General features: G+C 35.3%; 1 protein-coding gene across 3 annotated transcripts; it reads right to left on the bottom strand.

Annotated features, from left to right (window-relative positions):
* Window positions 1–1,451: 1,451 nt before the first annotated feature.
* On the bottom strand, window positions 1,452–19,582 carry LOC110802773 (cleavage and polyadenylation specificity factor subunit 3-II). Of its 3 annotated transcripts, none has more exons than XM_056831072.1 (13): window positions 19,326–19,582; window positions 19,019–19,193; window positions 18,397–18,469; window positions 17,428–17,545; window positions 15,392–15,465; window positions 13,954–14,090; window positions 11,835–11,898; window positions 10,631–10,696; window positions 7,940–8,009; window positions 7,094–7,198; window positions 4,053–4,131; window positions 2,854–2,950; window positions 1,452–2,037 (listed from the first exon to the last, which is right to left on the bottom strand). In XM_056831072.1, the coding sequence occupies exons 1-13, from the start codon at window positions 19,348–19,350 to the stop codon at window positions 1,627–1,629; spliced, it is 1,494 nt and encodes a 497-aa protein (XP_056687050.1). In that variant the 5' UTR covers window positions 19,351–19,582; the 3' UTR covers window positions 1,452–1,626. The 3 variants fall into 3 exon arrangements, with proteins under 3 accessions (XP_056687050.1, XP_021863912.1, XP_021863913.1); XM_022008220.2 differs by having other exon boundaries at window positions 4,053–4,194; window positions 19,326–19,581; XM_022008221.2 differs by lacking the exon at window positions 19,326–19,582 and having other exon boundaries at window positions 4,053–4,194; window positions 19,038–19,177.
* Window positions 19,583–26,437: the final 6,855 nt, after the last annotated feature.

Here is a 26,437-nt window from a genome sequence, read left to right as displayed (position 1 = left end):
AGGAGACAAAATCACGTTTCTGGTTTGAAGTGGGGATGAAGATGATGAAATTTTGTGGTTTGAAGTTAGATAAGAGGGCGGATCTGGTTGAAGAGAGGAGAAGATGACGATAATTTTCAAGAAGGGTTCTGCTTTGGAAGTTACGAGAGAGGAGAGAGAAAGCAATTGAATGAAAAAATATCCAAGAATTTGAATGGTTTGCTCGAAGTTACGAGAGAGGAGAGAGAGGAAAAAAAAATCAAAGGTGTTAAATTGGTGTGAAGGGTTAACATCATAAATATTGGGTTAATAATAGTTGATGGGTTAACAATCATAAATTATGTAAGTGGGCCAACAAAAATGGTAAGTGGATGAATAAAATAATAAGATAAGAGGGTAAAAGCATAAGTGTAAAAAACTTTCAGGAACAAACTTAAACGGAAAGCGTAAAGAGCATTTAGGAACGGAGGTAGGAAGTATCTAATGTTGACTAATGTTTAATTATAAGTCATAATTTAATTAAGAATAAGGTTTAAGATACTTATTGCATTTATCAATAATTATTTGGCAAAATTGCCAAAAAGGACCTTTTATAACTCAAATTTTGCGAGAAATGACCTTATATAAAAAAAAATTGTGAAATCACACCTTAATGTAATTTTTTTTGCGAGAAAGGATCTAAGGGAATTTTCCGGCATTGACTGAGCTTTTCCGGCCATTGACTTGCGCGAGGGCAGCATGTGTGGCTTAACTTGGCTAAAGACACTGATTTTCCCGAGTCTTGAATTTTCAAACTTGATTTTTTTCGATTTTTTTTTCAACTTTAGATTTTAAAGCTTAGAATTTTGGAGGGAAATTGGGTGTGGTTAGCAAAATAAAGCCACACGTGCTTCTCACGTGCAAGTCAATGGCCGGAAAAAACTCAGTCAATGCTGGAAACTTACCTTTGGTTGTCTTTCGCAAAAAAAAATTACATTAAGGTGTGATTTCACAAAAAAAAGTTATATAAGGTTTTTTCTCGCAAAAAAAATTAAATTAAGGTGTGATTTCACAAAAAAGATTATAAGGTCTTTTCTAGCAAATTTTGAGTTATAAAAGGTCCTTTTTAGCAAATTTGACTAATTATTTTAAGTTATACGTGCAATAGAAGAGAGAGAATTTATGGTAGGGTAAGCTAAAAATAAGAGCGATAAAATGGTGACCAAAATAAATTGGGCAACCATTAGGGATATCACAATCAGATTATCTCTCCTCCATACCCTCCACTCTTGTACGATTCCTTTTTAGCTCAGTATCATCTCCTCTGTTTGCTCTCTCCAAAATTTTCTCTCTTTATTAGAATTGCAGTTTTCATAAGCAAATAAATTTGATTCATTTCTTATGAAAAATCTGATTAATTTTGTTTATATTTTCCTGCAGTTGCTCACTTACCGTTCGAGAGTTCAGTTATGAATAGTTACAGGCGTGAAAAATGATAATACTTGTACTTTATTTGCCGAAAAAAAAAATGATAATAAATTGATTCCTGGAGTCTATTACAGGCAATTCTGTTTGGAACACATAGGTATTTATGTGAATACTACCAGATGAGATGCTCTACATATATCTTGCAAATCATGGCCAAATGACTTTTCCCAGACAAGGAGTTCATGTATCTGTTTTCCCAGACCAGTCATCCTGGTGAATAACATTTGGTTTCTGATTATTATTTTGCATAACTAGTAGTCCTTCAGAAACCCTCACATCACATATCTGCAGCTCTGATGTACATTTGTCTTCCGAAGCACTATTTTTAAAGCTGAAGTTTGGACATAGAGTAGTGTTTATAAATGAAGCAGAAGCATCTGCTCTGACATAGTGAGTTGACGGAATGCTCACTGTTTCATTATTTGCAGGATGATAACAAGGAATTCCCAGTTCCGATTCAATTCTTCCTTTCAGTTTTACCATTTTAGGCTTCTCGCCATGAACAAGGATCACATGCTTTGGTGACAGAAACTTCATAAGATCCATTATTCCTTTGCTGTCTGTGTGAGGACTAAAAGCCAATTTGTGAATCTGTAATTGGAAACAAAAAAATGATTAGAGAAGAAATACTTATTGTTAGTAGCATACATTATTGTTAGTCTATATTCTATATTTTTCATATATACATATATATATTCTATACCTTACCATACCATACCATACCAATATTTTTCATCCTTGCTCAACAACCACCCAGTATGGATCCCACCATAGATAGAGACTAGAAAGGCTCAATATTTGAATCTTAATCTCAACCAAGCATACCATACAATTATTCAATATTTTACAAGAGTAACATGACCCTCGAGCAAAGTACTGAAAAGTAAGCCCAGGGTTATGAGGTGCAAGGCTTTATAGATCACCTTTGGGGACCTTATACTGCTTGATGCGCAGGTATCTCACTATCTTTTTCTATTTTTTAATACAAGAACGATATGGAATTATGACGTATGAGAGTGAAACATTCATAATTCTCAAAGACTTTAATTTTATGTTTATACACAGCAAGATATTCTTCATAGTTCATACAAGTGAGTGAGTGAGTGACTGTAACCTAAAGGCTTGACTCCAGGAGTCCAATTGCTTCAATGGTCCTGATGGATTTATAAAATATTATTCTTGGGTTTATAGTTTAACACTTGAATCATATGAATTATCTAAGCTATCATGTTTTCAATTTGAATGATCAGGGAAAGAAACATGAGTAACATGTATCTCTGTACTTGAACACTACTCCACGTATAGTGAAAAGGTTATCTATCAAGAGTTCAAGAGAATGGTGATGACTAACAATTGACATGGAATATATACATAGGAGGTAAAGGAAAGTAGAAGATGCACAATGACCTGACACCGCACATCAATCTGGGTTTCAGGGTCCAAATCAATTTTTTTAGGTTTTCCTGACATCAACTTCTGCCCAATTGTTCCCGCTATACATTGCCTGGACCACATAAAGGGAAAAAAACATCATTAAAGGTCAGCAATAGTGTATATGGTATTCATAAAAATGACAAGGCTCCGAAAATCTAAAACAATCCTTTTCTTCTATTTGAAGTCACCAAAAGCTTATGCTCTCTTTTATATTGAACTTCATAGTCACAAGTATTCTTGGTACATAAGAAGAAAAATATATGCAGTTCCTAACTTTAAATTATCCCTTTCATGGTATTGATTGTCTGCTGCATCCAGGATCTACAAGTGTAGTATCGATTTCACCCTTAATCAATACGCAAGACCTCGAAGCATGAAGATGAGATCCATTAGGTGCATCATCAATGAATGTAGCTCAGGAACTTCAACAATTTTCTAATTTTTGTCATGTGAATGCATATTAGTTCCTCAACCCTTTGATTGCTTGTGGGTAGTTCTACTACAATGAATCATCCCGGGAGGAGGATGGAGCAGAGGAGTGAGAGACAAAACATGATTGGGGAGGGTGGGGGGAGTAACTGGAGGGCATTGATAGGGAGAATGATAGTGTGAAGGGGGAAGAATAATTTAGGTGAAGATGTATTCATGAAGGTGGTGCTTAGATTATTGGAGAAAGAGGCAGAAAAGGGAAAGTGGAGAAAAGGGGCAAAATAAGGAAAATGCAATTGCAATTCAAGCACGCCAAGTCATTAAATCACGAGGGGGTTAAATACCAATTGTATGTTGGTTCAGTGGTGTTTGAGGCTGAACTTGGTAGGGAGGACCCCGTGTTCGATCCCCTGCAACAACAATTGGGAGGGGACTGAAACCTATCCACTCAGAACTCGCCCCGAATCCGGGTTAGCCCTAAGAGTGATCCGGGTGGTACACCAAAAAAAAAAATTAATCACGAGGGGGTTAATTTAAGGTGACTCAAACACGGTAAAAGTACTTATATGGTAGTTTTACATATACACAGAATCACCCAAACACGCACGAGATAATTTCTCATTAAGTGTCTCATATAATTAAAAAATCCCTTGAATATTCCAAAAAGTAAATCTCGAAGACTGATGCATGTTATGCCCAACAAATAGAGAAACAAACTTCAGAGAAACGAAGAGAGATGGTACCCGGGCAAAGTAACGAGGTTCATTTCTGATGTTGCCCACTGCTTGAAAACCTCAAGTGAAAATCCAGTATTTAACCACCCTGGCGTTGCGAAGAGAACACAAGGACCAGGAGCATGTATCAGAGAACGATCAAAAGTGCGAACTGCGAAAAACAAAAAACAAAAATCCTCAATATGGCATGGCAGAGAGTTCTTTTCTTTCTGACAGGGACCAATTATACTACTTACTCATCTTAGTTGAACCATACTTCACAACTAATTTTACTTAAAAGTTGCTAGCAACCACTACATTTTGTTACTTTGATTTGGAAATTTATCTGCTATGAGCCAATCTACTAACATAGAACAGATCGTAGCAATGGAGAGACTATCCCCTCACTGTCTCTTCTCAGAATCTCAGATTTATGGGTCCATGCATCATTAATTGGAGTAAAAAACCATATGAACGGATGTAACAGGCTTAAGACAATGAATGGAGAACTGAACCTATACGCGTAATAAGGTTAGCTTCATATTTTATGTATAAAAAAGGTTAAATTGTTTTTTACCACCTAAAACAATTGACAAATTGTTTTTTTACCGCCTAAAAAAATAGAAGTTGTCTTTTACCACCTAGAAATAAAATAAAATTTGTTTTTTTTACCACCTAGCTCTTAACCGAAAAAATGCAAGGAAACGTTATGCGGATCCATTTCACCGACTATATTTTCTGTTTCCTTCTCTTCTCCCACGATTTTCATGCATATAAGCTACAATTTTCCCTTACTTCCCATTAATTCACAAAACGTTTTCATCCATTTTGTAATTAAGAGGTGGTAAAAGACAATTTTTATTTTACTTTGAGGTGGTAAAAAACAATTTTTATTTTTTTAGGTGGTAAAAAACAATTTGTCATTTTTTTTAGGTGGTAAAAAACAATTTAACCTATAAAATATGGCAAATTTGTCAAAAACAGACCTTTTATAGCAAAATTTTGGGAAAAACAACCTTATAAAAAAATTTGGCAACTTCAGACCTTAAATTCTATTTTTTTTTTTGTGAGAAACAACCTTACCGCCATTGACCAAGCCTTTTCCGGCATTGACTCGAGCGTTCTTGTCACGTGACTTTATTTTCTTTCTATCTCATTCCTTCATCTTCCCCTTCTTCCATTTTCTTCACCATCATCATCTCATGATTCTCATCCTACTTCTACTTCTCCAATTCCTTCAACCACACATCACCGTAGATAGTTTGCAATTATACTACACCATAGACGACCATTCTTCCTATGATAAACAATTTACACAACCCCGTCCATTTTGGTACTCCATAGTTTCTTTAGGTGCATAATCATGTTGAACTCAAATAATCGCAAACCTCTATCATCAATCAAATCAACTAAATCCTTAATATCAGCCAATTCAATATTGAAAATCACAATCAACAAACACGCCCCGACCCTCAAAGTTCCTTGCAGGTGATATACTTTGATATAAAATGAAGAACAACATCTAATTGAAGATAAGATAATTGGGGTCAAATACCTGTTAAAAGCGAATTCATTTTTTTCTAATTTTCGCCCCTCTCTGATAAATAATCATTTCCCTTAATTCAGATTGTTTATTCGGTCGAACTTCAATAAGAATTGAAGAACACTGAAGAATGGAATGCTTACAAACTTCATACATGACATCATAATATGGGGTCATACTTAAAAATAATGGAATCAGGGTTCTCCTCCAATTTATCTATTTGTCCGAAATTACCTCATTAGGGTTTAAGTTCTAACTTTCGGAGGATTATGATCATAATATTTGATAATTAGTGAAGGGGAAATCTATGATAAATTACCATTTGGTTTGAATAAGTGAATAATGGCAGAGGAATAAGATGAAGATGAAGGAGGAGTCAACGCCGGAAAAGGATTGGTCAACGTCAGAAAATAGGGCAAGGTTGCTCCTCACAAAGAACTTTTTTGTTTAAGGTTTGAATATGCCAGAAAATTTTAAAAGGTTGTTTCTCGCAAAAACTGGGTTATACAAGGTTTGTTTTAGCAATTTTGCCATAAAATATTCTTGAAAGGGCATGTCTTAACATCTGTGTCTAAATTTAGAATAGTGACTCAATGCCTTAAATTTAGAGCAGTAGCCAGATGGACATGCCCTTAAAAAGTTACACCGTTATACCCATACCCAAGTCTAGGTCACGGTGTGAAGTAGGAGAAGGGCCAACACTCACTATTAACACAGCAGGTAATAATGCTTGTGAAACAAGAAAATGGTCATAGCCTTCAAAGAACAAAGACACGGTTTTGGTCAACACTCGGTATAGAGGTAGAAAGGATCTTTGCTTACAAGAGGCCCGGCAAGGGTGCACCTTCAGTTTAGTTTCTATTGGACATAGCCCATAGGCGTCCAAAATAGTACGAGGGAGGTGGAAAGGCTTCCTTTGGTGGGTGGAGAAAAGCCTAGAAAGCATAAGCATGGAGTAGCTCGACAGGAAGACCCACCCTTCAAGCAGAGATTAAAAAGAAAAAAAGTAGCCTTAATGACATGAAATGCCAAGTGGAAAAAGGCTGCTATTGCACAGCATATAGTTACCCTAAAGATTCATTTTCACCAAGAAATCACATTGACGGAAAGGTTAGGCACCTCGATGTCAGCACTCAGCCATAAGGAGCTGTTATTCTTAATGTCGGACATATGTTCTTCCCTATCCTTGATCCTCAGTTCCTAACCCATGTCAGCACCACTGCAAGAAAATGTACGCTTCTACCACAGTGAACCAAGTAGCCAACAGTAGATAAAGCCTAAATTCTGAGACGAAGTTCAGAATGAAACTAATCAATTAAAAATTATCCTATTCCCTCGTCCATATTAGCATCTCTACGGCCAAATGTTCAATACCACCTCAGTGGGACATTTGAAAGACAGTATATAGAGCCTAGAATCTCAGGTGAGGTCCAAAAGGCAAATAACATCTCTGCGACCAAATTCAATTCCACTCAAAAGTAACGTTGACTTGCCGCAGTTATGTTACTTCCATTTCTTTTTACCATACCATGTTTGAAATCAAATGCATTGTGATTAGTGTATGCCTCCTTCACCTTTTGACTAGTCCAGCTAATAAGCATCTTGGAATACATGTTGGCTTGGATCGTCAAACCTGAAAAGAAAAAGCCAAATCAAGGAGCATGCTGAAACACGAAAATCTGATGTATGAGAAGTTGAGAACAGACTTTTGACTGATGTATGAGAAGTTGAGAACAGTGAACAGAACTACCCTGCCAAACACTATGAAATCGATAGCAGTAACTGATGTTTTATGAATAGTGCCACAAAATGCAAAATATCATCAACAGTGTGTTGAATAATTTCCTCAAGACAATGAAAACATCAATAAACCATAACGAGTAACAAATAACAGCTATGTGAACTTTTGAATAACAACATACATGGTTATTTAGCATTGAATATAGGTATACGGTATGTTTTCACAGTCAAGTGCAATTCCTGCCTGGAGAAGTTAAAAGAGTAATAAATTTAATACAAGAAACCTCTGTAAAGGGATATTTGTAACAATGGTGTTTGAAAAGAATAAGAGATTTCAAAATCAGATAAGTTGAGCAATGTTTTGGACCAGAGCTGTTGGTTCGTCCTCTCCTATCCTTCAATGAACGTGGATCATCAACATGACCTGCTTTAACTCTTTCTCACAGGGCACCTAGTCCTCTATAACTTTGTATTTTGATTTTCCAACGGGGATAAAATTTTCTTTTACTAGTATTGATAACCCCTTCCATAAATATTGCAAGGAAGCACAGAAACATTAATAAATCTAATGAGCTACAATTCAAGGCATTTTTAAAGCAAGATATAATTTCGAATCCAAGTTATAAGGACAAACCTCCAGAAAAATATATAGGAACCTTCAAATTCCTCCGCTCCCAGTAATCTTCCAACAATATACAGATTTCCTATGTTATGAATTTCAAATTTCAGCATACGTTACATAAGAATTTAAGTATAGCAAAAGATGCATATTCATGAATAAGTAAGGCATCTAATAGACATTGTCACAGGACTAAAGATACAAGAAAGCTCAAGAGCCTAAGAAATGTCTGCAACACATTGTCAAGTGCACTAGGATATCTTATAACCAATCGTTGACAAGTCGAGTTTACAGATCTGCTTCCCGAAAGGAATGAAAACCCGATACTAGAGTGACTATTAAGATACAGCTCTCTGCACAAGTGCAATACCACAAACTATCTCCAGAAGTTTCTCGATTCCTGACGGTGTATTCTTATCTCGGCTATTAGTTCTTTCTTTTTCGCCTAAAAAAAAAAAACCGCCTATACTCCAAAATGGAAGTGGTAACCAAACCATAAGGAATAATATTTGAAGTCCCCTCACATTTTTTTCAAGTGAGGAAAACGGTATGCACTGATTATGATGCATTAAAAGAACACAGAGTACAACAGAAACCACAGACACTCCATTGTATACTCAAGATCGACGAAAGTAAGACAAACATGATTCTTTTACTAGCACAATGAATGGAAATTAAGTTGAGGCTCAAAGAACGGATCATTTCCAGATGATTCAAAAACTGATAATGTCAGATATGACAAATATAAAAGCATTTCCCATCTACTCTTTAACCAAAATAAGTAAACAGAAACTTAATTTCATCTACAGCCAAAAACTTCATATTAGTATAAATTACGGAGTACAGGATATGATAGTACTTGGAGTAACCAACACAAGATAAATTACTTCAAATTCGCTCACTAGGTGACATCTGACATAAAACATATATGGGTAAGACTTGCAAATTAAAAATGGATAACTTTTCTTTGAAGAGGAGATTTTATCAAAAAAGTAAAAAGTTGGAGTAAATGGAAAAAGATTGTGTCATTATGCTTTAGGCCTCTAGCCAAAGCATCATAATCTTAATCTGCCACCATAATCGTGCATCTCCAAAACTGTTGTTTTCCCCTCTCCAAAACAACCTATCTTGCCTGCATGAGGCCTATAAAAGGCACAAAGCACACCCAAAAACCCTCCTTTAAGCCAAAGAGCCTACACCATAAAGCACCAGTGACCTCATAACAGAGTTTAAAAAGGCCTAAGGTGCACTAAAGCGAGAGGAGTCCTGGAGCCTAGGACCAACTTGCTGGCACACAAGAGAGCCACAGGCCTCACCAAAGCGAGGCACACTTCTTAATACAGGTAGCAGAACATGGGACTCTGGTAATCATTGCCACTACACCTTAGTGTGCCTCATCAAAGGACAGCAGTGACTAGTCACAGTTCAAGCGCACCTTTGCAAACACTAATACATTGTGAAGGAAGAGAATGAAGAGAAATGACCAGATTCAGCACTTATGTAACACAAGATACAAAGATTAGGAGACAAAGGTCAAGAGCTCCACACTACGAATTATAAAGAATGCTTTACTTATTCAAAACTTCCATATACGCTGAAGCCTTAACCTTCTCGAGAACCATTTTGTCGTCCAAATTACACGGGAAACAGAGAAAACTGCAAGGTCTAGAGTTTTCAATGGGTGTGTGCAAAATATTTTACAGGAAACTTGGCCTGAAAAATCCTGATATGAGAGTAAAGTAAAAATCTAGAAACCCCATAATGAAGAGCCCATGTGATCTAATTTCTTAATTGTTAATTACTGAATTTTGTTCTGAATTGACGACTCCGAGACAGGTTGTGATCTTCCCTGATTCCAATTCTTAAATTCTCAAATAGGAGCATGGAGTTGGTAGATAAGTAATGAAGTTACAGAAAAATAATGGGAAAACGAAGGGGTGTAAAGTTAAAGTAATAGAACCATTATAAGGTAGATAAGTAGTCAGAGAATGAGATTTTAAGAGGATTCTTTGGCTGGAAATAAAGTTGGCCTGACATATATTCCTTATTCTGGGTTTAACTTGTCCTACATTACTGTGCAAAAGAAACGAACACTATTTCGTGTTTTTATATAGGTCTACTGGTTACGTGACAGGTAATCGTAATCTAGTAGTTAAAATACTCTTGCATTACCCAACTCACAGAAACAACCATAAATACTGTTTAATAGAATAAAAAAACAGACTGGGACATCCATGTTTTAGTCATTTTATTAGATCAATTTGTAACTTTATGCACTTATTCTCACAGAGAGAGTACCATTAGAAGATATCCTCTAGGATTTGCATATTCACCATGATGGAAGAATGTTAGATTTCCGGTGAAGTTCTTAAATCCAAGATTACCGAACCTATAACAAGTCCTTCAACAAAACAACTATTAAAAGAATTTTTGCTTTTGCCTACACTCAACATAGAAGGAGGAGCAAAAACTTAAAGATTAAGGGAAAAGAAATCATCCGAACATAATAAAGCTTAATTTTTATCTAAATAAAAGAAATAAAAAAAATAAAAAAATTGATCAGTACAGAAGTAGAGCATCAAGATGACACCTTTACCTAAAAATAGCCAGGACAAAAAAGTAACCTTAAAAAAAAAAACTATCCTTAAGCCACTTGGAGAAATCTGAGGCTTGAAGTGGGTTATGTGATCAGAGTAGTGACAATACCTGAGCCCTCCCAAGAGCAAATGTTGGTATCAGAACCTTTCCCCCATCAGCAACACATGTATGTACCTGTAATGACGGTAAGAAAAATTTAGCAGACAGTCATAACATGGCATATTTCCTCCCCTAAATTTCGGTTGCTAAACCTTCGGAACTGAATACAAACATTAAATTTAAGAAGCTAAACTTTAAATCAGAATACTTTACTCTCATATCAGGATTAGAAAGAAAGAAAACAATAAAGATCTAGAAAGATTTGATGTTAACCAACACAAGGGAGCGAGCAAAATGGCTCTCTATTAGCTTTGTCAAATAGATATGAGTGAGATTCATAAAGGTACCTACAGCGTGCATTTTCTGTGCATTTCGCAATAAACACGGAGAGGGCAGAAAATTTGGTGTGTGACAGTCTCAGGACTGCTAGGTGGCTTATGAAGAAATGAATTAAGGACAGGTAAATCAACAGACATGAAAATTAAAAACATAAAAATCCTATTTATAAGATCTTGTTATCCATGCCGTTTTATCTCATTCAACAAATAATAATTTATTCGCTGTCGATGGTTCAAAGTTTAACGCTTCCACACTGCTGTGTGTTCTAAAAAAAATCAGCACTCTCTGACTCTCTGGAAACCTCAAATCAGAACAAATAGGTTTCCAACTCCATCCAAAATTACCCCTCTAACCTGTAGACATGCTTCTATCCACAGTTGGTCCTGTTTCTTTTGGTTTTGAGAATCATAACGGACCATATCCCTAAACTCTTAGTTACAATCGCCCCATTACTGATTTTAAAATTTTAGGTCTCCCCCAAACTGGATAGAAATTTCATTCAATCCTTATCCAGAAAATACTGAGCGATTAGCATTCAACCTTCACATCCTATTTCTTTTTTATCGGCATTTTGTGGCGCTTGATCCAGTGCAACAAAATTTGACAGTTGAATCTATCTTCAGAGATTACGTTTTAAGAGGATTTGACCATTATGCTTTCAAACTATTAGGAGGAAAACAACCTTGCACTTGTCAACTAGCAACATGACTGTAAACACTTATCTCAAAGGAAAATATTCTCCTGTGACATTAACATGTGCAAGATTCACAATTCCATACCCCACAACAGTCCTTAGATTCCAAAAGAGAAAAGAAAAGGAAAAGAAACTGATATTTCCATCATTCCATGTTTGAACAGAGCAAAATTTACTTACAGCTTTGAGAAATTCGCTTTCGTGAGCAAATCTAGAATCACGGATCGTTGTTCCGTAAGTTGACCTGTAACAAAAAATACTTATTATGACTCCACCCTCAAACAAAATCACCTTTATAAGCTTTCACTGCAACAAAACTCTGTATGCAATAATCAGGTAGGTAGAAATGCACAACCAACAAACAAAACAAATGCATGAGACATTAAGACTTCTACGGCTCTGCCACAGACCTAAAACCAGATATATGCTTCCTTGCTCCTGTATTCCACATCTGAAAGTGCATAGACTACCCTATTACTTCACGGCATAAAGGACCTTCCATTGGCAACTCATATTTTCCAAGATAACATAATGTGGATAATCAACCCCACGTTACTTCCGTTTACAGAAGATAGACAGTGAAGTTACAAATACTGGCAGAAAAATACAAAGGAGACAAAAAGAATTCCAACTACAAAATCAGATTCTAGAACTATTTGAGTGTTTTCATAGATATCTGGAACCTTCCTCAATGGAGCACATTGTGAGGTGCTGACATTTTCCCATTGCTAGGGTGAAGCAACTCCCATATAAAGCAACTCCAATACCTATATGTGATGCTGATACACATTTTTGGTCCAAAATAGTGCCATGGTGTGTTTGTTTCCTTGTTTATTACTCCCTCCGTCCCTAAAAGATTGCCCCAATTTCCTTTTCGGTCCGTCCCTTTGAGTTTGCCCCATACCATTTATAGTATGTGGTCCTCACATGTCTTCTCTCACATTCTATTATTTAAATTAGCAAAAAGACAAAACTACAAACTCACTTGCTTTTCTTTTGCCTTCTATCTTAATAAAGTGAAAATCTTTTAGGGACGGAGGGAGTATGTGTTTCTAGTTTATTGAACATGTGGGGTAGGATGGCCCAACCTGGGATGAAGTTAATTGTCAAGCCACAACTAGTAATGGTGTTAAAATAACTACTATTGTAGTAATATTACTACTGTAAGGGATCAAATGTGCAATAACTTAACTTACATTGCCCAAGCATGGGAAGATATGTCATTATGCGACTTGCGCAAGGATATAACTTATAAAAGGCTAAGATCTCTGCATGATGTCATTTTCTGCTTAAGTGGGGGAACTTGTCACATGCTGACATTTTTCCTCTGGGAGGGTACAGCTAGTCAGCCACTCGCATATGAGGCACCTCCCAAACCTCTGCTCAAATTGATACATGTGTTTGATGCAAATTAGTTTCTTGGTGTGCTTTTCCTTGTTTTTGTTGTATTCCTAGCTTGTTGCACACTTGCAATAAGATATCACAAACGAACAAGTAGCTCAAGAGAAACCCAACTTTAAAGTACGCTCCATGGTGGACAAGAACTTCAACGGCACCTTGTCATTGTATTTTGGAACATGTAATCCAATTAAATGAAGTATATTGATATATCTTTTTCAATTGACAGATTTTAAGTTGTATTTTAAGTTGGAAAAATTTATAGCACTTTATAGAAGTGTCTAGATTCAACAATAATAAGAGGTAAAGTATTCCTTCTCCTTAGGAGGGTAAGGAATGTAGTTATGTCAGGAGCTTAGAGTTAGCATTGCGTCCTCTAATTGTCATGTAAGTGATTTTGCAAGGCATGTTGTATCATGTGTGTTAATGAATTCGGGTTTGCTTAAAGCAAATTTCAAATTCTTTCAAAGAGTGACGAAAATCCTCTCAAGGTAAACTTGCCTTTAGGATTAGCTATTAAACTAAACTCTAAAGTGCGTCCCGCAAACTTTTGATAAATAGCAAGTTTTTAGAAATCAGTTGTTCAATTTGTTGTTAGAATTAGAAAAATTAAGTGAATTTGAAATAAAGCAAAGCACACTTTGAAATATTCGGCAATACAGTCAATGTCCCAAATAGGACAAGAGCCGTTTTTTGCAACATACTGTTAGACATTATTTTTCAGAAGGGAAGATGGTAATGAAGAGGCATTGTAAAATCAAACAGATGTAATGAACTTTAACCACCTACTTTCCTGTTTTTGGTTATCAACAGTTTAATAATTTGTCAGATTTCACAAAAAAAATATAAAGAACTAAAAACGCAAAATGCCAAAATGTAACAGAATTAGAAATACGCTCACTCAGTTATAACAAGGTCCAACGGCAAACGATCAATTTGAGCAGCACCAAGATGTCTATCAGGTGTCATATTATAGTCCCCCGTGTACAGTACAGAAGCATCTCCCACCCTTGCATAGAACATAGCAGCACCAATAACCTAGAAATGCTATTATGTCTCAGGAATCGAACAATAAAAAGAGGGGATCCAAGCTCAAAGTAAAGATTCACATGATGGCAAGCAAGACATGTCAGCAACTGAAAATTCAAAGTGTATTCGTTACTTCAGTACCAGTACACTCAAAAGCAGTACCCGGATTTGATAATTAACAAGTGCAAGTTACTTAACTTTGGCCAGTGGAGACATAAAGGATACAGGTGAAAAAGTAACATCATCAACCAGTGGGGAAAGAAGACACCAGAAAAATTGAGTTTGTTAACCAGAGTTCAATTAATCTTCACACGATTAGTGAAATTTGATAAAATCAAGTCATAAAGTACACATAATTTTGGTGTGACAATCAAAAAGTCAGGTATGGGCTATATAACTCACAAGTCAGGAAGCAAGTTATTACGGGCACAGGAACGAGACAACATCATAGAGCACAATCCCAAGCTTCAAATAGCTGTAGAAAACAAACAGCATAGTTTACACAAGAAACCCAATATCCAGGCTGTGGCTAGGATGATGAGCTTTTCCCAGCCTTCTCCCTTTAATCCCTTGAGCTTCTTTGAGCCATTCATTTATCCCACCCTCATCCCCCAATTCCCCCAATTATCAATCCTCAACATTACCAAAAGGACTTAGAACATCAATGTAAAAATGCAAAAGAATACCAGAAGAGCTTATTTTATGATCATAGCGTAAAGAAAAAGGTAGGAATCTTCTAAAAGAGCCTTATAGGCCAACAGATTTCTGTGTCAATTCCACTGTAAAGCAGTTCAAATGCAAACCTTACCTAAAACAAACTTTTCCTCTCAAAATGCGGTACTAGCTGCTCTAAAAAATTCAATGAACATATTTGGCTGGAAAACCATTTAACAAGTACAGACACCACAACAATTCAAGAAAGGAAGCGAAAGCAGGGATGAGATAAATGGCTTCAGGCCTTCAGTTCTAATTTTAATTTCATGAAGCATAGATAATAATTGTGTGTGGCTGTCTAGCCAAAAAGGGTGTGTTCACTTTACTTTATTTCAGGACTTTACATCACATCACATCACATCACATCACACCACACCACACCACACCACACCACACCGCACTATAAAAAATCATATCAGACCTTAAAATACCATTCTACTTCCGTATCTAAACATCACACACATGAGATGAAAATCAGATGAGATCATCTTATTTAGGTGAGCAAAATATAATACTTCAACGTACGAACAAAAATTTGATCATACTATATCCATTACTCAATCATCAAATATTGACAGTATAGATTTGATTCTCACATGACCGGCATAGTAGGCACGAATCTCAAGATCTTCATCAACCCGAATAGTTTGCTTCAAGTCCACTGCTATAACTGCAAACATAAATCAGAACATTAAAAAAATAACTGAGTTATGCTTACTTTCTAACATTCGGAAGTTGGAATTGAAAGTTGGTGAAGCAGAATCCAAATTTTCAACACATGTATAATTCACTATTTCCTGTAAGCAGCCAGGCAAGATAACATATAGTACAAAATCATGGTAGAAATTGCCAAGAACAAAAAAAAACACTACATAGTTCTGATTTGTGTTTGCACATTCGAAGCTTCCTTGAAAGTTGGAATGACCACTTGAGGGAGTAATAGAAGTTAAATGAACAGGGTGTGAATAGGTCGAGGTGATGATCATATATAAGAATATAAGATGGCATTATGAGACCACATTCCTCATAGCTTTCCACTTCCATTTTCTTTGTGGTTTAATTTCAAGCATAAATCATATACAGGAATGAACCAGCAACACTATAGAAATGCACACCCATAGATCAGTGATTCCTTGCAAAGGGACACTGGAACAGTTACCATAACCCCACTAAGAGGATACATTTTCAAAGGAAGTTCATATGTTGCCTAAAATGAAGAAACACAAAAGCGGGCTGCAGCTTCACAGTCAAATGAATGTGTGACTGGTTTATCTCACCCTCTTCAGCTTTGATAAACGTATATTACAATATTTCACCGTCCTAAGAGCCAAAAGTGATAATATTGGACTTTGACCAATATCTGCATTTATCTAATTGATAAAATAAAAAAAATTAAAAAAAGTGAAAGCAAGAAAAAATGATTCATACTTAACCAAAGCACCTTCTTACATATATCCTCTGTCCACATTCATGTACTATGCACAAGGGTGCAAATGAAGAAGTTGAACTCAGAGAGCACAAATACTAAGGTAGAAGATCATGATATTGTGATAAAAAGAACATGAGATATATTCTTTTATTTTTTATTAACACTCAAATAAAAAACATATCATGTTCTTTTACATAAACGCATGTTCTTTTACATAAACGTCTGTGTTCTTAGGGCGCACCATGCTCATTGTGCACCATTATCCACCATCTAAATTATAATTCCCGCGTTGAGATGCTAAGCTAATGTTCCTTAGCACTGATTGATGTACCATTTTCCTACAATGCCTTTCACTTAATTCTGCACATTGTCATACATAATGGATACATACTAGCTAAGAACGCATGCGACACAGCTTATACTGAAAATATTAACTAAAATAGAAAATATGAAGAAAATGTCTAATAATAGTTAGAAATAGTTTAAGGGAAGTATAACAGAGATACCAACACAGTAGTAGGCCAATATGATTAACTGGAAATTAAAAATCCAAGATTTTATTAGATATGATTTTTTGTAATATTGCATCTTTTTCTATGAAAGCTATCAAAGGTGGTAAAGAGAAGCTGCCAAGTGGACAGCTTGGTCATTATATATATAGAGAGAAGATAGCTGATTAAATACACAGAGTAATAACTGTTAGATCAGATTTTCCAAATCATTTAAGTTCCTTTTATAATCCATATGCATCGCCAATGAGAGAGTAACAAATTTTTGTAAGAAACTAAGTAAACCCCTTCCTGCATATGCTTTCTGGCATTTAAAAGCTGCCTTAGGTATCTCACAGCCAACAGCCTTTCTGGTACTACGAAGTTTATAACAAAATGCGTCTTTTGGCCTCATCCAAAACGTGCCATTGCCTCCTGTTCTATTCCCTTTCAAATTTCTTTAGATGATCTCTAGTCACCTTGAGCAAATATTACTGCTGAACTGGACAATAAATATTAACTAATTCCAATTTCACAATAAAGTGAATTATTATAAATGTCAGAGAAAAGTTTATAAAACAAACAAAGATGGTATAATGCTGCGTTAAATGAGATCATGAATTTGGGCCAAAGAAGCAAGTATGATTCAGCGTTGAAGTAGCAGATAAAGAGGTAGAAAGGATGGTATAATGCTGCCAGTAGGAACTTGAAGTACCTTTCTCCATACACGAATCAATATCATCTGAAGTAAACTTTTCTTTATCGCCCATTCCATTAATCATGTGTTTAAGATTATCCTTCAACATTAGAGGAGCCAAGGCCTTTGTCGGATGCTGTAAGACAAGCAGTTTCAAAGTGATTACAATAGCCGAAAGTAACAAAGGGAAGGAACAGGTTACATAGGATGAAAAAAACCCTTGCAAGACCAAAAGGATAGGAGGCAACAGAGGGCTAAATCTCTACTTACAAAAATATAGTCATTCATTTCATTTCATACAGGTCCTGAGGTTGGTATACTTTGATAAGCCTGTGAGGTACCGAATTTTTAAAATATTTGAAGACAATGAAATGCAACCTATCACCAACGAACTGTTCTTCTTGCAATTAGCAACAGAGGCATGTCATTAACAATTCATAAATCACAGACTATCCAACGTATTGTTATGTTTATTGTAGGCAAGAGAATGCCAATTTGGGTCGATGTACACTGGCATCAAAACTCTTGGGGTAATGCAGATAGGCCATGCCAATTGCTAAGTTTTCCTAGGAAGATGAACTCAACATGTACAAATACTTTCCAAAACAACAGGAAAAATCAACTAAGCAACTCAATATAGACCTATAGCAAAAATCAGAGAATTAAAGCAGTTCTACTAATTATAAAAGCAAATTTCAAAAGCACTTCTCCAAATAAACCAACTTTGTTTCATCTTCCTTTTGTTTGGGAAAAATGATTTGTTTTGCCTTCAAACCCTCATGAAAACAGTAACATACAAGAGAGCTTGAAACATCATCTGGAAATTTTCGGCAAAACAACTCTTGGAATAACTAAAAATTGTACTCGGGCAAGGGAGAAAGAGAGAGATCATGAAAAAGAAAATCCACAAGAGAAATAAAAAACTTTAATAGTCTCGAGAACACAACCAATACAATGTACTTAAGTAATAAAGAGTTTTGGGTATACCGTCATATAAATAGGTCCACGAAATCCACACACTTCAGTGAAGTAAGGAAGTGCTGCTACATGATCCAAATGACTACAAATTCCAACAAGAAAAAATAGTCAAGTGATACGAAATTTCCATACAACTATATAATAAAATAACAAGATCAAATCTTTTAATAGATTCAATAATCCATATCGAAATAAAATCTTTCTTGTATAATACTCCTCCATTCCTTTTTCTTAGTTGCACATTCTACTTTCAGTCCGTTCCTTAATGTTGGATACACTTCTATTTTCTTCAATTTATGCATCCACACTACCGGACTACCCACACCCACAAGTAGCACTCTGATTCCTACTTTTTCTTGCAGAAACCCATTTACAACACTCTCTTCCAACTTTAACTTATATAAATCCCACTTATAACACTATCCCAATCTTACTTTTTCTTACACACACCCAACTCGCTACACTCTCTTCTACTGTTCTACACTCCCTAACTTTGTTGCTACAGTTATAAACAATTAAACACAATAACGGAACTAGCCTTCGCACTTCTAATACCATTAACAAGAATAGCATTTAAAATAAAACTAATCACATAATAGATGGTTAGAGAAAGACAGATAAAAAAGAGTACAAATGAGTGATGATGATACAGGTTAGAGCTCCATCAAAGTCGCCGGTTTTGGAGATGCGAGAGAAATCGGGGTAAGGGTGTTTGGGATCACCCATATGCATTCCACAATCAAACATGATTCTCTTGCCATTGATATTCACTACAGCACAGCTCTTCCCCACTTCTTGTCCGGCACCTAATTAGTAATTAACAGCACTCATTAATTAATTGATTAATTAATTAAAAATCCCATTTATCGCAAAATTAAAATCTGGTACATCAATTCAGTAGTTAGAAATTCGTTTTTGTAAGTGAAGAATGAGATTACCAAGCACAAGACAGTCGATTCCCATAGCTCTTCAAAAGAGTCGTCAAGAACGAGAAAAGCAGCGGGGGACGAGAGGTTTTTGGAAGAGGCGCCGCCGACTAGAGGTGGTTGGCAAATGCGCAGCCGTAGAGGTAGTGCTGTGGTGATACTGATACAACTGGAAGCTGGTTATTTTGTTAGGCAGTCATAACTATGGAGGCGGGAGAAGTAAGAAGACGAAGGAGCGAGTTCGTGTTTAAGGAGAGAGAAATTTCATTTGGGTTTTTATTCTTTACTTAAGGTCAAAACGCCTTACACGAGACAGCAAAATATGATTTATGCACACGGTGCACAATGCTCAATGTGCACCCAGTTTTTAAATGAACATATTATTTATATCCAAAGAACATATAGCCAATAAACATATCACAAATTCTTATTTACATGGGGTGTACGATAAATATTGTACACCAAAGTTAAATTAACGTAAAATGCTTAATAGTTCTCCTTATATAGGTAAAAGTTATCTATTTTTTAGTGATAAAAATTTTCAATTTAATAAAAAATATTTCTTCAAAATTACTAATAATGTAAAAAGTTAATCATTTAATCCTTTTAAAATGTTTATATATCAACTTTTTTTTAATAATACAAAAGTTAGAGAAAACTGGGTAAAAGTTAGAAAAAATTGGGTAAAAGTTATGTTGGTATACAATAAATTTATTGTACACCTTGTGCACAGTGGCGGACCCAGGATATTTGGTCAGGGGTGGCACGAAAGTGGTAGTCGTTGAGATATAAAATGACAATATCACAAAGTTGGGTATTAAAAGTGCGTAACTCTTAGGTGTTTTTTCAGTGCTAAATTTGTGTTAATTGATTGCATGAAACTTCAAATTGGCTGAGATTTTTTTTTATCAATATATATCAGTAAAAGTGAAAAAAGTACAAAGTTAAAAGTGACTATTATTAAGATATAGCAGTAAATAATGGATTGGATTTATTATTTTATCGAAAAAGTATTTATTTATAGTGTAGTTCAATTAAATATAAAGGTGGAAAAAGAAGGTAGACAATGTTTCGATAGGTTTAGAATAAAAATAAAATAAAAAGCTAAAGCCAGATGCAACTAATGGATTTTTTAGAAGAAAACGAATTAAAAAAAATGAGCTGAAAATTAACCAAAATTGATGTCATATTTGTGTTTTTAATATTTATAGTAGTCCAATTGAATATAAAGGTGGAAAAACAAGAGCAGGAGAACCAATGAATTTATTAGAAAAAACGAATTAAAAAGAAAAGGAATGAAACAAATAAGCTGAATAGAAACCTAAAAAATAACCACGTTTGTCAATAAGGGTCATCGAACCCCTGATCTCTGGGCAACACTAGATAAAAACACTTAACCCTTGTTAACCATTGCTACACAGCCATTTTCAACGTATATTTGGTTCAGATATAATACATATGCGCAAGTTTTTTGTTTTTTAATACATTTTAAGTTTTTTTTTTTTTCCTGGGGGTGGCACGTGCCCCCCTTGGTCCCAATGTGGGTCCGCCAGTGCTTGTGCATACAAGACCTTTTGTAAACATATAGTTTAAATCCATAGAACGTATTTAAATAGTTCACTAGTACATGTACAATGAAATCATTCTCCATGTTCCTTAGATTTTGGGGATGTTTGGTTAGGAGAGGTTTGAGAGAAAAAGAGCTTTTTGGGGTGAATTAGAGGTTTGACTTTTAGAAAAATCTACTTGGAAGTGTTTGGTTAGGAGAGGTTTGAAATAGAGTTTTGGGGTGAAAAAGCTAATTTTGAATTAGAGGTTTGAGAAAGTGGATGAAAATGACTATTTTGTCCTACTATTGCCTATAATTACAACCATTATCAACTTTGGTACCCTACATTATTTTTCTCCTAAAAACATTACTCACACTTTCTTTTTCATTTCACCCTATTTACTAGATTCGTTTTTTGTTGTAATAAATTTTATATTACTACTTTGAAGCAATTGAAATATATTGCAATCATGCTTGAAATATCATTAATAATATTTATCTATTTGGAAAATATATATTATTAAAAAAAATTAATTAAATTTTTAAAAAAAAAATTATTTTATTCAGTCATTGTTTATTAAAAAAATATAAAGAGAAAAAAAATTAACACAATAAACTATTTGTCTAATATTAATAAAAAAAAAATAAAGTATGTCAATGTCCTTAATGGTCATTTTACGTATTAAACCGCTAACAGCTATCAGCTAATTTGCCAAACACTTTACACAAACAGCTAATGCAACTAGCTAGTCAAATCAGCTAATGCAAACAGCTAACCGCTAACAGCTAGTCAAACCAGCTATCGGCTAACAGCTAACAGCTCCTAACCAAACAGGGCCTTTCAATAAATGTTCAACAGGATGCACAATGTGCACTGTGCACCCGGGTGTATAATCCAAATTGCGGTATGGACAGGGGTGTACAATAAAATTTTATCCAACTTTTTTGTAATTTTTATCTCATTTTTTTGGTAAGTTTTAATATATTTTAGTTAACCTTAATATTGTAAGAAAAAAGTTGATAAATAAATATTTTAAAAGGTTAAATGATTAATTTTATACACTATTAGTGATTTTAACGAAATAATTTTTATTAAAATGAAAGTTTTTGTCACTAAAAAATACTTCAGATAATTTTTATGTATATAAAGGTAACTTTTAAGCATTTAGAGTTAAAGTTTACTCCTGTAAAAAAATAAGAATAAGAATTTGTATACCACTTATAAATAAGAATTTGTGCAAAAAAATTAGGTCCACTCCTCTTAATCTTGCATTTTGTGTTTTTTTTAAGAAAACTAAAATTAGTTCATTGAAAATGAGTCATACGATATCTATAAAATATATTTGAATTTATCAAAACATACAAAAATCAAATCAAATAAAACTCTTTTTCTGCAAAACTATGATCATCGCAAGTCGAACATCTTGTATACCTCCTGCACATTGTTGTTTGATACATCCATTAACGATGGGGTCTTTTGATCTATTGTAGTTTGAAATTGAATGAAAACGGATTCTACTGAATATAGACGTGGAACTGACATCTACTGCGACACCACACAAATCATCATTGGCGAATCAATTTCTCCTGTGAAATTAAATAACATTTTTCCTTTACACCTGAAATCCAGTATCCTCTAACCTAATAAAAATTAAACATGTGTTTATAGGGAGAAAAGTTTCTCGCACAAGGAGAAATTTAAAACCCTAAAAAATACAAAATAAAAAGAGTCGGGTTTTCCACTGATAAAGTCGATGAATCCCCTTCAAAATTCGTTTGTGGAGGCTAGGGTTTAAAGAGGGGGATGAGAGAGGAGATATCGGCTTTTTACATATTAAAGGTCACTACATTTTCTCTTCATCTTATATCAATACATGCGCTAAATTTCTAAATTTTTAAATATATGAGGTTTATGTGAAATGAAATACTCACAAACAGAGTGCCACGTGGCACATAAACTTCTTTAGAAACGCCTTGAACCCGTGACCTCATGTTTAAACAATAAAGTGTTTACCATTGAGCCATAACACGTTACATGTTATCATTGTATAAAGAATACTAATAAATGTAATAAAAAGGAATTGATCTATAACATTTTCAAATCCTATATAATAATATAAATGTTACTAATGCAGTAACCCGGGGCATCGTCCGGGCCTAAAAACTAGGTAGTTAGTTATTATTGGGAGTGATGCTCTAGTCGTCACATATAGTTTATTTATTTTTTGTTTTAAGTTGACTATCTCATTACAAAAGTTGGTTAGCCAAATGAGAAAACCAATTTTTTTGTGTAGTTTACTTGATTTTGTATAATTCACTTATATACTTACAAATACACAACATATAAAAGAAAACCGGAGGTTTGAGCGAAAAGGTTAGTTCTATGGTGCTGATTTTTTGATAAGTTCCTTCTATGTCCCTTCTACAATTCTTATCGAGCTTTTCCGAGTTAATCTCCGAGATTAACACACAGAGTAAATCAAGTGGCATTGATGGTAAATAAAAGGAATATCAAGGGCATTAGTTATCCATCTCCTTCCCTTCAACTTCAAGATCAGCAAGACCACAACCATGTTTTCCGCATCAACGGTTCTGCTACACTTGCCTCCATCGCTGCTACCACCACCCCGAAACTACACTTACCTCCACCGCTGCTGCCACCACCATGAAAATCGACAAGCGATTTGAAGAACGCGTCTTCAACTTTGCCGCAGGTCCCGACGTCCTCCCCGGTAATGAAGCAAACCCCCTCGCCAACCCCACCACAACCCCCACAAACTCCGACCACAAACTGATTTGCGATCTTCTTTGCCCCTTCTGTCAAAGACAAGCTGTAGCCATTGTCGACGTCATTACGCCACCCAAGGAGGGGAGAGACTGTAATACCCCGAGTTTTTAAAACTCGATTAATTATGCTTAATTATTTTTATTTAGCTTAAATCGTTTTAAATCCTAATTTCGAACTTTATTTTAATTAACAAAGTTTTATTTCGCTTGAATTTTTAATATTGCTACACGATTTATTTTTCAATTTATAATTTAATTTTCATATTTACGAGCATAACGAACTTTTTAAATTTTAATTATTTTCCGGATTTCTAAATTTAGTTTATTCGGAAACTAAAGTAATTATTTAACGTTCTTATCGGAAACTAATTTATTTTTCGTTAACGATATTTATTATTATTTTTATTTTTATAAAGAATTAATTTAGCTAAACATTTCTATTTTTAGTAGTTTCCTAAAATAGCAACAAAATTTCTGAATTTTAGTCCAACAATGTGAAATTACGAAAATGCCCTTGGAGGAGCAAAATTCCATTTATCTCTTCCTCCTACTCTCCACGTATGTTTCATTCCCCCTTTTCTTTGAAATCAGTCAAAATTCTTGCCTTGGAGACCAAGGATTTCTCCTTCTTCATCACTCTACCTTCTTACAAAAATCAGAATTTCCAATTCAATTTCAATAAATCAACCAAAACACAAAAAACCAATCTTACTCTCCTTGTTCTTCTATGACTCAAATCACCACCGCCAACATCCACCGTCCGACCACCACCTCAACCATCGACCACCACTTTCTACCACCTCTGACAACCACCTCAACCACCCTGACCGCCGTTGCCCCCCAGCACCACCGTACCCCACCGTACTCCCTCTCCTTTCCTACGCAACTCCCCTGCCCTCTCCCTCTTTTCTCTTCGCAGCACCACCCCCGACAACCACCACCACCTCCAGCCACCTTCATCCACCTTGTAAACCAACAGGCGCCCCCAAAAACTCCGGCGAACCGCTGCGCCGCCGCCCAGAACCAAACTGAAATACCCCCCTCCCCTGTTTTGCGCAACCTCTCCCCTGCCTTTGCTCTCCTTCGCGCCCAGCCGTCGGCGCCTCCGTGCTGCCACCATTCCTCCTCCCTTCTTTTCTGTGCGCAAGCCACGACCACCGCACCTCCCTGAACCACCCCACGTTCCCCTCCCCTGTTCTCTCTCCTAATCGCGCAACCACCGCGCCTTGCCTCCCTCCTCACTCGACTCCCCTGCTCTCTCTCTTGCACAACCACTGCGCCACCGTGCTGGCGTTACCGTCGGCGCCGCTCAGGCCGCTCAGACCCGCCGCCCAGCTCAGCCGCCCTCTCTTTCCTCCCTCCTCTTCTCTCCTCTTCGTGTTCCTTCCCCTTCCCCTGTTTCGTGCCTGCTCCCAGAAAACCAAAACCAATTTTTGGTTTTGGTTGGTTTTTACTCTCCTTTAAAACCCACCATTAATTGGGCCATTCTAAATTGGGCTTTTGGTAAGAAACCAATTTGCTATTTCAGATTTTGTAATTTATTAATTTTTATGTTTTAATAAATTTTTATGAAATAATTATTATTATTTACTAATAAATAGTTACTATTTTTCAGGTTAATTTTACGAAAATAAGTTACTAGTTTTGTTGTAAAAATGGAATTTAAATAATATTTTCATGAAAACCGATTTTTATGAAATATAAATATATATATATATATATATATATATATATATATATATATATATATATATATATATATATATATATATATATATATATATATATATATATATATATATATATATATATATATTTCGATTAAAAATTCGATTAATAATAATATTTTCGTTAGATTTCGAAATTATACTTTTTATTAAAATTTGTTATTTATAAATTCATTACTTATAAAATTTATGATTTATAAAATATTGATTTCAAATTATTTATCGATTTAGTACTAATTCCATAATTTATTATTTTGGAAGAAATTGGACTCGGAGCTCAGGACGAACGAACCATCGAAAATCCTTAGCAAAATCGTGGAAGTTAGGTAACGGCTATTGCTAGTACCCGCAATCCCTTTATAAATGTATTATGAAATTATGACGTTATGATTGGATTTATGAATTAAATGTTTTGACATGTTTTATGGATTGTGGGAATGAATTATGATTTGATTGAATTGTTTCCTATAATATGATTTGATTGAGTTTTCTCATAAAATGATGTTTATGCAATGCTATGAAAGAAATGATGTTTTATTTGATCCCATGATCAAAATGATGATTTATGATATAAAAGGAGTTATGTTATTTCAACTGAAATACAAGCCAAGGCTTGGTAAAATTACATACAACATGATAAATGAAAGTGAAAGACCTGGTTTGTCCGGCGGTATATAAACTACCATCTTCCTATCTACCGGTCATGCATGCACCACGGACACCTGTCCACCCATGGATTACGAGCCCAGGCTCCCATGGTTTATGAGCCCAGGCTCAGGGCCCAGGCCCATGTTACGATGATGAGCCCAGGCTCAGGGCCCAGGCCCAGTGGAGAATTCCTTCACGGTTCGTACTTGCCGACAACTAGCATGTTAATTAAAAGTTTATGAATGACGTTTTTCATTAAAAGTTTATGAATGAATTAAATATGATGTTTTATTAAATGTTTTACCCATTCTATTCTCCCTGTGTTATTAAATAAAATGAGTTGAAATGAATTTACGTTGCTAGGGTAGTCGTTACTGGGTCTTCGGCTCACCGTTTTGTTTTCCATTTTAGGT

This window comes from Spinacia oleracea, chromosome 6 (genome assembly GCF_020520425.1).
Source record: "Spinacia oleracea cultivar Varoflay chromosome 6, BTI_SOV_V1, whole genome shotgun sequence".
In the NCBI taxonomy this organism is placed as follows: domain Eukaryota; kingdom Viridiplantae; phylum Streptophyta; class Magnoliopsida; order Caryophyllales; family Amaranthaceae; genus Spinacia; species Spinacia oleracea.
The sequence above is the reverse complement of the archived record's forward strand: the minus strand, read 5'-3'. Positions and strand labels throughout refer to the sequence as shown.